Source organism: Maylandia zebra, linkage group LG5, assembly GCF_041146795.1.
Source record: "Maylandia zebra isolate NMK-2024a linkage group LG5, Mzebra_GT3a, whole genome shotgun sequence".
NCBI classification, from domain to species: domain Eukaryota; kingdom Metazoa; phylum Chordata; class Actinopteri; order Cichliformes; family Cichlidae; genus Maylandia; species Maylandia zebra.
In genome coordinates, this window is record NC_135171.1 from 3,197,190 (window position 1) to 3,209,640 (window position 12,451).

The window sequence follows — 12,451 nt, forward strand, 5'->3', positions numbered from 1 at the left end:
GCAAAGCACGATGATCAGTCTCAAGAACAAACTCTTTCCCAACAAGATAATATCGCAAGGTGTCTAGAGCCCATTTAATCGCCAATGCCTCCTTTTCAATGGTCGAATACCTCATTTCCCTTGGAAAAAGTTTTCGACTGATGTACTGGACAGGCAACTGCTGCCCTTCCTCTCCTTGCAGTAAAACAGCTCCCAGACCCACCTCAGAGGCATCTGTTTGTACTGTGAATGGAAGGTTAAAATCTGGACACTGCAAAACAGGTTTCTGACACAAACAGTCTTTCAAATCATTAAATGCATCCTCAGCATCTTTCGTCCACCTGATCCTTGTAGGACTAGATTTTCTTGTCATGTCAGTCAATAAAGCTGCTCTTGAGGAAAAATTTGGAATTAGTCGACGATACCAACCTACTAATCCCAAAAATGATCTCAACCTTTTCTTTGTGTTTGGCAAGAGTGCTGCAGCAACTGCATCCACTTTTCCAACCTGAGGGCGAATGCCTCCACCCCCTATTACATAACCCAGGTACTGCACCTCGGGCTTGGCGATGTGACATTTCTTGGCATTTATGACAAGTCCAGCATTTGCGATACGTCGAAACACATCAGCAAGATGTTTCAGATGATCTTCCCATGTACCACTATAAACAACAATGTCATCAATGTAGGCAGCTGCATATTGTTCTGCACCCTTCAACACTCGATCCACCAACCTTTGGAATGTAGCTGGTGCTCCATGCAAACCAAAGGGCATCACTGTGAATCTAAACAGTCCACTCGGCACTCTGAATGTTGTTAAGTCCTTAGATGAATCTGTCAAGGGAACCTGCCAATAACCTTTACAGAGGTCAAGGGTAGTCAGAAATGTAGCATTTCCCAAACGATCAATTAGTTCATCAACCCTCGGCATTGGATAAGGATCAAAAGCAGACACAGAATTTAACTTAGAAAAGTTTACACAAAATCTAAGCTTAGGATCATCTTTCTTTGGTACAAGCACAACAGGGCTACACCACTCACTGTGCGATGGCTCAATGATTCCTGCAGCCAGCATCTCCTCCAGCTCACTTTTCAACTCAGGCAATAGCTTAGCTGGGATACGGCAAGTGGTATCTCTAATTGGCCGTTGGTCTGGAGAATGCAAAGTGATTTTGTGTTCAATGAGGTGTGTACGACCTGGCTTTAGACTGAAGAGTTCTTTGGTCATAAGTGATTGCACCTCCTGACGTCTTTCCAAAGGCAAATGGTTTAAATCTGGAAACACAGTTTTGACAGCTGAAGAAGGGAAGTACTGCTCCTGAGGCTCTTCCTCATCCACAACTGTACGTGCCCACATGGATGTTGAGTCCTGTGGCTGGTCAGTCCACTCTTTCAAAAGATTGACGTGGAACACTTGATGATTCTTTTGACGGTTTGGTAAATGAAGCTCATATGTGACTGGGCCTGTCTTCTTTGTGATTTCATATGGCCCCTGCCACTTTGCAAAAGGCCTGCTCTCAGAAGTTGGCAAAAGTAGAAGAACTTTCTGTCCCTCACGGAAGACTCTTCTTCTTGACACTTTATCATATCTTTGTTTTTGCCGCTGTTGCGCATGGGCCAGATTGTTATTAGCAAGTTCTTGGAAATGTTCTAGCTTGTCTCTCATTTTGAGGACATGTGAGAGTTCACTAAACCTCCGCTCTGACATCGAACCCTCCCAAGCTTCTTTCAGAACATCCATTGGACCTCTGACAGGATGCCCATAAAGTAGCTGGAATGGTGAAAACCCAGTAGAACTTTGTGGAACCTCTCGGTAGGCAAATAACAAAAATGGGAGCCATTGGTCCCAATCTGACCCTGTTTCATTCACAAATTTCCTGAGCATTGATTTTAAGGTCTTGTTAAATCGCTCCACAAGGCCATCAGTCTGTGGGTGATAGGGACTGGTCTTGACACCCTGGATCCCTAACAAACTATATACTTCTTTAAGCATCTTAGAAGTGAAATTGGTCCCCTGATCTGTGATGATTTCTTTTGGGATACCTACTCTGGAAAACAACTGAATCAGGCAGTTAACAATCTGACGAGCCTTTATTTTCTTCAGGGGGAAGGCTTCAGGATATTTTGTGGCATAGTCACAAACTACAAGTATGTACTTATGACCTGCTTTACTCTGTTCTAGTGGGCCAACAATGTCCATGGCAATGCGTGAAAAGGGTGTATCAATGATGGGCATACTGATAAGCGGAGCTCTATCTGCTTTCCTGCCTGGAGCTGTTAACTGGCACTGTGGGCAAGCTTTACAGTATTGTACCGTATCACTGAACTGTTGGGGCCAGTAAAATCTGGGAATCATTCTAGAAAATGTTTTAGATTGTCCCAAATGTCCTGCCCAGGGAATGGAATGACTCATTTTCAAAATGGTAGATCTCAAACTCTGGGGGATCACCAACTGGTCACCAATCTTGCTACGGCGATGCAACAAATCTCCCTTAACCACAAACACTTCCTGCCTTCCCTCAACTGTAGTTGACTCTGGAACACATTTAGAGAACAATGGTTTAAGTGTTAGATCCTCTTTCTGAAGCCTAGCAACCTGACTAGCACTGGGGAGAGACTCAGTCTTTAAAGGATCTAAAATGTGTTCAGCTACTCTTGTTCCCTTCACCTTTTCATGTCTTCTCTGTCTCTTGCTCTTTTTTGGTTTAGAACGAGTGCTAGACTCGTCCAATGGGGCATCCTCATTTGCAAAAGGTAATTCATCCCAACCCAAAGCATTAACCTGTAGCTCCTTAGCTTTTGACCTTGTGACCGCTAACAAACTTTCAACGGTTTCAGTCTGACAGGGATGCTTGGCTATTAGCTCTGTGAGTATTGGGAGATCACGGCCCAACACCACTTGATAAGGCAGCGTTTGCAGCACTCCCACTGAAAGAGTGTAACACTGGCCTTCTACTTCAATTGCAACTTCAGCAACTGGGTATGATACCTTATCACCATGAATACAGCACACATCCACTGTTGCTCCTGAAAAGATCACATCCCTGGGAAGACTGTCTTGTCTAACCAGAGAGCGATTACTTCCTGAATCTAACAGAGCTACACAGGGTTTGTCTTCAACAAATACCCCAATTGATGGCTCACGTTGCTGACATTCAATTTCATTTTTGTGATTCTCACTGACTTCAGTTTGTCTAGCAGAACACATGTAATTTTTACTAACAGACATCTTTGTACACTGAGCTTTAAGATGACCTATCTGACCACACAAATGACATGCTTTATTGGTTTTATTTTTTGTCTCAGATCTGGCAGGATCTGAGTTATACCAGTTCTGTCTTGTGTGCTTAACTTTCAAGTCAGGGCCACCACCTAACTTGTTGAATGGCACGTTGGAATTTGACTTAACTGGTGTGAAGTCTTTTGATGGTCGACGAGCTGCTAAGAAAGCTTCAGCCAGTTCTGCTGCTTCCTTGGAAGTCTTTGGGTTACGTTCCTTAACCCACGTCCGAAGATCAGGATTCAAAACCTTGAGAAACTGTTCCATGATGATGGCGTCTCCGATTTGATCCCTTGTCTTTGTTTCAGGATTCATCCACTTGATGTACAACTCCTTTAGGCGGACCTGCAGCTCCCTTGGTGTTTCCTCTGCTCCAAAGGTACTAGAACGAAACCTCATTCGATAGGTGTCAACACTTATTTCATATTTCTGCAAGACAGCACACTTTACTTTTGCATAGTCCATAGTGTCATCAATATCCATGGCTACATAAGCGGAACGTGCTTTACCAGCTAGCAGTGGTGCTAGGTGAAGAGCCCACTCATCTCGCGGCCACTGGCAAGCATGAGCAATTCTTTCAAAGGTGATTAAATAATGTTCAATGTCCTCACCTTCATTGTAAGGTTGCATTTTTGGCCCCTTCCAGCCTGAATGTCTCACCAGTGTTGAAAGCTGTGCCTCACTGCGTTGATGTGCCGGCTCCAAGTCAAGCCTATTTGATTCTTGTGTGCTGGCAGATGGTTCTGGAGTAGGTGCTCTCGAAGAAGCCGATGTAGATGCTTGTACTTCAAGTAACTGATGCTCTAGATTGCCATGCTGCATCTGCTGTTGAAGCTGGGCAAACTGATGCCGGATTTGCCTCCATCTATCATCCTGGCGCTTGTGCTCTTGCTCCAGTTTAGCATCGCGTTCAGCCTGCTGTTGCATCAGAGTTTGCAAAAGTTTGGACAATTCAGCCACATTCTCTTGTCCAGAAAAATGGCCACTTATTGCCCCTTGTTGGTCGCTGCCATCTTGTAAATCATCTGCTTCACATTCTGGAACATCCCCTCTCTTTGCTCGGGTAGACATCTTCTCCACTCCTTAATTGGCCTGGAATCCCACTGCTGCTGCCACCAAATGTGGTAGGACTCGACTTAAGCGGTCAAAGAAGTGCAGGAGACTGATGCTGTCCAGTGTAGCAAGTGATTTATTCACCATTCTGTGGCCCAAGAATATTTACAAAGAAACAAATAAGAAACTCAACTCTATAATAAACTCAATTCAAATAAACATAACTGAACTTAAATCAACGGAAATTAAGGTCAAACTGCACACAGCTACACTGACCTGAACCCTTCTTCTGAAACACCTGAGTTCGTCTGCTTAAATAGTCCCCTTAATCAAACACTTTCTCCTCTGGACTATTCCATTCAGTAGGTAGGTGAGATGAACATGATTATATTCATCCTCTACTACTCCTCTTCACTGGCAACATAAACTCTGGTGTAGTCAATACATATCACAACATTAAATCTATTTCTTTATAAACCCTTTAAAATCAACTTTATTAAATTATAAGAATTCTTCCCCTCCTGCCCTTGGTCTCTTCCTGTGACCTCAGATGAACCCAGAAGGTATAAAGCAGGAAGTAGAACTACATTTCCTCCTTTTGCTTCTGGAAGACAGGTAGGTAAAGGTAAGTTCAAACAATACAAATTAACAGTTGAAATAAATAACATGTTAACTTAAACTTGCATGAATTGATTTAAACCAAGATGTTATATTATATAATCTGTAAAAGTGCAGAACATAAACAAACCCGGGATAGTAGATGTTTGCCTATTGCAGATTACATGTGAAATATGGTTAAATCAAAACAAGAATGTTAACTAAGAATGTAGACAAATGGTCTTCTCACCCACTTTGTCACAGCCATCTTCACCCAACCAGGGCCTCTGCTGCTTGTTGATGCCATCCACATTACACCTGGGCCTGTGGTGCTGACCGATATCATGCACATTTCACCAAGGTCAGTGGTGTTGGCTAAGCCTATTCTCATTACACCAGGGTGTGTGGTGCTGGCCAATACCATCCACATTTCACCAAGGTTTGTGTTGCTGTCTGATGCGATCCACAATACACAAAGGCCTGTGCTACTGGCTGAAGAGATTCACATTACACCAGGGCCTGTGGTGCTGGCCAATACCATCCACATTTCACCAGGGCCACTGTTGTTGGCTGAGGCCATACACTTTACACCAGGGACAGTGCGTCCTGTGAGGCCATCTTCAACACAACAGAGCCTATACTGTTGGCTGAGGCCATCCACAATACTCGAGGGACTTTGGTGCTGGCCAATACCATCCACATTACACCAGGGCCTGTGGTGCTGGCCAATACCATCGACATTTCACCAGGGCCACTGTTGTTGGCTGAGGCCATATACTTTATACCAGGGACAGTGCTTCCTGTGAGGCCATCTTCACCACACCAGGGCCAGTGCTACTCGCTGATGCCATCCACATTACACCTGGGCCTGTGGTGCTGACCAATATCATGCACAATTCACCAGGGCCAGTGGTGTTGGCTAAGGCTATTCACATTACACCAGGGCCTGTGGTGCTGACCAATACCATCCACATTTCACCAGGGCCAGTGTTGTTGGCTGAGGCCATCCACATTACACCAGGGACGGTGCTTCCAGTGATTACATCATCACCACACCAGGGCCTGTACTTTTGGATGAGGCCATCCACATTACACCAGGGCCTGTGCTGCTGGCCAATACCATCCTCATTTCAACAGGGCCACTGTTCTTAACTGAGGCCATACACATTACACCAGGGACAGTGCTTCCCTTGAGGCCATCTTCACCCAACCAGGGCCTCTGCTGCTCGTTGATGCCATCAACTTTACACCTGGGCCTGTGGTGCTGACCAATATCATGCACATTTCACCAGGGCCAGTGGTGTTGGCTGAGGCTATTCACATTACACAAAGGCCTGTGCTACTAGCTGATGACATTCACATTACACCAGGGCCTGTGGTGCTGGCCAACACCATCCACATTTCACCAGGGCCACTGTTGTTGGCTGAGGCCATACACGTTACACAAGGGACAGTGCTTCCTGTGAGGCCATCTTCATCACAACAGAGCCTGTACTGTTGGCTGAGGTCATCCACATTCCTCCAAGGCAAATGTAGTTGGCTTCTACCATCCACATAACACCAGGGACTGTGCTCCTTGTGATTCCATCATCACCACACCAGGGCCTGTGGTGCTGGCCAATACCATCCACATTTCACCAGGGCCACTGTTGTTGGCTTAGACCATACACTTTACACCACGGACAGTGCTTCCTGTGAGGCCATCTTCACCCAACCAGGGCCTCTGCTGCTCGTTGATGCCATCCACATTACACCTGGGCCTGTGGTGTTGGCTAAGGCTATTCACATTACACCAGGGTGTGTGGTGCTGGCCAATACCATCCACATTTCACCAAGGCAAATGTTGTTTGCTTCTACCATCAACATAACACCAGGGACGGTGCTTCCTGTGAGGCCATCTTCACCCGACCAGGGCCTCTGCTGCTTTTTGATACCATTCACATTACACCAGGGCCTGTGCTACTGGCTGATGCCATCCACAATACACCAGGGCCGGTGCTACTGGCTGATGCCATCCACGTTACACCAGGGCCAGTGCTCCCTGTGAGGCCATCTTCACCACACCAGGGCGTGCGTTGCTGGCTGATGTGATCCACAATTCAAAGGGCCTGTGCTACTGGCTAAGGCCATTCACATTAAACCAGGGCCAGTGGTGTTGGTTGAGGACATTCACATTACACCTGGGCCTGTGGTGCTGAACCATTTCATGCACATTTCACCAGATCAAGTGGTGTTGGCTAACGCCATTCACATTACACCAGAGTGCGTGGCGCTGTCCAATACCATCCATATTTCACCAGGGACAGTGTTGTTAGATGAGGCCATCCATATTACAACAGGGCCTGTGCTACTGGCTGAGGACATTTACATTTCGCCAGGGCCTGTGGTCATGGCTGAGGCCAACTACATTTCACCAGGGCCTGTGTTGGTGGCTAATCCCATCCACAATATACAAAGGCCTGTGCTACTGGCTGATGCCATCCACATTACACCAGGGCCAGTGCTCCCTGTCAAGCAATCTTCACCACACCACTGCCTGTGTTGCTGGCAGAGGCCATCCACAATGCACCAGGGACAGTGCTCCCTGTGAGGCCATATTCACCACACCAGGGCCTGTGCTGCTGGCTGATACCATCCACATTTTACCAGGGCCAGTGTTGTTGGCTGAGGCCATACACATAAGACCAGGGACAGTGCTTTTGGCTGAGGCCATCATCACCACATCAGGGCTTGTGTTGGTGGCTGATCCCATCCACATTACACCAGGGCCGGTGCTACTGGCTGAGGCCAACTACATTTCACCAGGGCCAGTGCTCCCTGTGAAGCCGTCTTCACCACACCACTGCCTGTGTTGCTGGCTGATACCATCCACATTTTACCATTGCCTGTGCTACTCGTTGATGCCATCCACATTACAGCAGGGCCTGTGCTACTTGCTGATGCCATCCACAATACACAAGGGCCTGTGCTTTTGGCTGATGCCATCCACATTAAACCTGGGCCTGTGGCGCTGAACGATATCATGCACATTTCACCAGATCAAGTGGTGTTGGCTATGGCCATCCACATTTCACCAGGGCCACTGTTGTTGGCTGAGGCCATACACTTTACACCAGGGACAGTGCTACTGGCTGATGCCATCAACAATACACAAGGGCCTGTGCTGCTGGCTGATGCCATCCACATTACACCAGGGCAAGTGGTGTAGGCTATGGCCATTCACATTACACCAGGTTGTCTGCTACTCGTTGATTCCATGCACATTTCACCAGGGTTTGTGTTGCTGGCTGATGCGATCCACATTACACCAGGGCCAGTGCTTCCTGTGAGGTCATCTTCACCCGACCAAGGCCTCTGCTGCTCGTTGATGCCATCCACATTACACCTGGGCCTGTGCTCCTGGATGATGCCATCCAGGGGGCTGTGCTACTGGTTGAGGATATTTACATTTCACCAGGGCCTGTGGTCATGACTGAGGCCAATTACATTTCACCAGGGCCTGTGTTGGTGGCTGATCCCATCCACAGTTTACCAGTGCCTGTGCTTTTGGCTGATGCCATTCACATTACACCAGGGCCAGTGGTGGTGGCTGAGGACATTCACATTACACCTGGGCCTGTGGTGCTGAACCATTTCATGCACATTTCACCAGATCAAGTGGTGTTGGCTATGGCCATTCACATTACACCAGGGTGTGTGGTGCTGACCAATACCATCCATATTTCACCAGGGACAGTGTTGTTAGATCAGGCCATCCACATTACATCAGGGCCTGTGATACTGGCTGAGGACATTTACATTTCACCAGGGCCTGTGGTCATGGCTGAGGCCAACTACATTTCACCAGGGCCTGTGTTGGTGGCTGATCCCATACACAATATACAAAGGCCTGTGCTACTGGCTGATGCCATCCACATTACACCAGGGCCAGTGCTCCCTGTGAAGCCATCTTAACCACACCACTGCCTGTGTTTTACCAAGGCCTGCGTTGCTGGGTCATGCCATCCACATTAAACCAGGGCCTGTGCTACTGGCTGAGGCCAACTACATTTCACAAGGGCCTGTGCTACTCGTTGATGCCATCCACATTACACCAGGGCCTGTGGTGCTGGCCAATACCATCGACATTTCACCAGGGCCACTGTTGTTGGCTGAGGCCATACACTTTATACCAGGGACAGTGCTTCCTGTGAGGCCATCTTCACCACACCAGGGCCAGTGCTACTCGCTGATGCCATCCACATTACACCTGGGCCTGTGGTGCTGACCAATATCATGCACAATTCACCAGGGCCAGTGGTGTTGGCTAAGGCTATTCACATTACACCAGGGCCTGTGGTGCTGACCAATACCATCCACATTTCACCAGGGCCAGTGTTGTTGGCTGAGGCCATCCACATTACACCAGGGACGGTGCTTCCTGTGATTACATCATCACCACACCAGGGCCTGTGGTGCTGGCCAATACCATCCACATTTCACCAGGGCCACTGTTGTTGGCTGAGGCCATACACGTTACACCAGGGACAGTGCTTCCTGTGAGGCCATCTTCACCACACCAGGGCCTGTACTTTTGGATGAGGCCATCCACATTACACCAGGGCCTGTGGTGCTGGCCAATACCATCCTCATTTCAACAGGGCCACTGTTCTTAACTGAGGCCATACACATTACACCAGGGACAGTGCTTCCCTTGAGGCCATCTTCACCCAACCAGGGCCTCTGCTGCTCGTTGATGCCATCAACTTTACACCTGGGCCTGTGGTGCTGACCAATATCATGCACATTTCACCAGGGCCAGTGGTGTTGGCTGAGGCTATTCACATTACACAAAGGCCTGTGCTACTAGCTGATGACATTCACATTACACCAGGGCCTGTGGTGCTGGCCAACACCATCCACATTTCACCAGGGCCACTGTTGTTGGCTGAGGCCATACACGTTACACAAGGGACAGTGCTTCCTGTGAGGCCATCTTCATCACAACAGAGCCTGTACTGTTGGCTGAGGCCATCCACATTCCTCCAAGGCAAATGTAGTTGGCTTCTACCATCCACATAACACCAGGGACTGTGCTTCTTGTGATTCCATCATCACCACACCAGGGCCTGTGGTGCTGGCCAATACCATCCACATTTCACCAGGGCCACTGTTGTTGGCTTAGGCCAGGCATGGGCGAACTACGGCCCGGGGGCCACGTGCGGCCCGTTAAACGTTTTGATCCGGCCCGCCAAACTTGAAAAAAATTTAATAAATTAACCTTGTTAATGTTTTATTTCCCCTGCAATTCTGATGTTTCCTCACTAGATGGCGCACTCTAGATATATTGGCTTTGTTGAGGTGAAGCGGCGTAGGCCTATTACTCCACGTTTGCACTTTACCCTGTGACCTACCGCCCCTCTATGAAGATGAGCGGTCCCAAGAAAAGGAAAGTGGACAGAGAATGTCGAGTGTTCAAAAAGGAGTGGACAACTAAATATTTTTTCACTGAACACCGATCATCTGCTGTTTGCCTGATATGCCAAGAAACTGTGGCGGTTTTTAAAGAGTATAATATTAGCCGTCACTTTGCCACAAAGCACGCAAATTATGCTAGCAAGCTCTCAACAAAAGAACGGGAATCTGCTGCTGAGAAGTTGGCAGCTAATTTGAAGGCTCAGCAAAGTTTTTTTTCACCGTCAAACTGCCATTCAAGAGTCAAGTACCAAGGCCAGTTTTATGCTTTCATTCAAAATAGCAAAGGCCAACAAACCACTGTCAGAGGGCGAGTTTTTAAAAGAATGTATGGTAGAGACAGCAGGTATTTTGTGCCCGGAGACCAAAGACAAATTTGAGAAAATCAGTTTATCACGGCGGACAGTGACTCGCCGTGTAGAACTAATAGATGAAGATATCACCAGCATATTAAACAAAAAGGCGAAGTCATTCACTTTTTATTCTTTAGCACTGGATGAAAGCAACGATGTCAAAGACACTGCTCAGCTCCTCATTTTTATCCGAGGAATCAACGAAACCTTTGAAATAACGGAGGAGTTTTTGACAATGGAGTCTCTGAAAGGACAAACACGGGGAGAGGACTTGTTTGAACGAGTGTCTGCTGCCATCGAAAACATGAAGCTTCCCTGGAGTAACCTATTTAACGTCACCACAGATGGATCTCCAAATTTAACGGGAAAAAACGTTGGCCTGCTGAGGAGAATCCAGAATAAAGTGAAAGATGAAAACTCTGACCAGGATGTGATTTTCCTCCACTGCATCATCCACCAGGAATCTCTATGTAAATCGGTGTTACAGCTGAATCATGTTGTGAATCCTGTGGTGAAACTTGTCAACTTCATACGCGCACGGGGACTTCAGCACCGTCAGTTCATTGCGTTCCTGGAGGAAACTGATGCGGATCACCAGGACCTGCTTTATCACTCCCGTGTCCGCTGGTTGAGTTTGGGCAAAGTGTTTCAACGAGTGTGGGAGCTCAAAGAGGAGATTGGCGTGTTTTTGGAGCGGCAGGGGAAGACTGATGAATTTCCTGAGCTGAGCAACAAGAGCTGGATGTGTGACTTCGCGTTTGCTACAGACGTATTTTCACACTTGAATGAGCTCAATGTGAAACTGCAGGGGAAGGAGCAGTTTGTGCATGACATGCACACAAACGTGAAAGCCTTCAAATCCAAGCTGGCTTTATTCTCCAGGCAGATTTTGAACAAGTCATTCACTCATTTTCCTACACTAGCCACGCTGAAAGAGGCCGGAGCAAAAGTAAAGAAATACAGTGAGTCACTGGATGCACTGCACGGAGAATTCTGCCGTCGGTTTTTGGATTTCGATAAAATTGACAAGTCACTTCAATTGGTGGCCTTTCCTCTGTCACAAGACCCCGAAACAGCTCCAGAGGAGCTTCAGCTCGAACTCATCGACCTTCAGTCTGACCCTGCCTTAAAAGAGAAGTTCAGCTCTCTGAAACTAAATGACTTCTATGCTTCACTCAATGATGCCGCGTTTCCAAATCTAAGGCGAAGAGCGCAGATGATGTTGGCTTTGTTCGGCTCTACCTTCGTGTGTGAACAGACATTCAGCGTCATGAACATCAACAAAGCCAGCCACGGATCCAAGTTAACAGACCTACACCTCAGATCAATCCTGAGAATCGCCACAACAAAACTAACTCCAGACTTTGATGCGCTGGCTAAAAAAGGAGACCAACAACACTGCTCCCATTAAAATGTGTGTCTCTCCGTGATACGCACGTTGTTAAAATGAACAGTGCGCGCAGATCAACTATAACGCTTCACAGACTGACTTGCTGCAACTGTTTCGTCCTTGCACTGGTCGTTGTTGACTTTTGGCACCGGGGAAACAAATTGAATAAAAGGAACAGGACAAGTACATCTGCATCTCCTACCGTTTTTGGAAAAAAAAAAAAAGAGTCAGGAGGAGAGTGATGTGATATCCTGAAGGATAACAGAACTTTCAGTGCTTTAAAATAAAATATTCATTTATTTGATTTTCAGTGTTTAAAGGCTCATTTCGAAGTCAGAGATTTTA

The 12,451-nt window shown here is 47.2% G+C and overlaps 1 protein-coding gene across 1 annotated transcript; it reads left to right on the forward strand.

The window, feature by feature from the left end:
- The first annotated feature begins 10,951 nt into the window (after positions 1-10,951).
- On the forward strand, positions 10,952-12,127 carry LOC143418704 (general transcription factor II-I repeat domain-containing protein 2A-like). The gene has a single exon (XM_076884421.1). It carries the CDS (start codon positions 10,952-10,954, stop codon positions 12,125-12,127), a length of 1,176 nt encoding a protein of 391 aa, XP_076740536.1.
- Positions 12,128-12,451: the final 324 nt, after the last annotated feature.

Coding starts and splice junctions, on each gene's coding strand:
- LOC143418704 (XM_076884421.1), top strand. CDS start 10,952: ATGGAGTCTCTGAAAGGACAAACACGGGGAGAGGACTTGTTTGAACGA.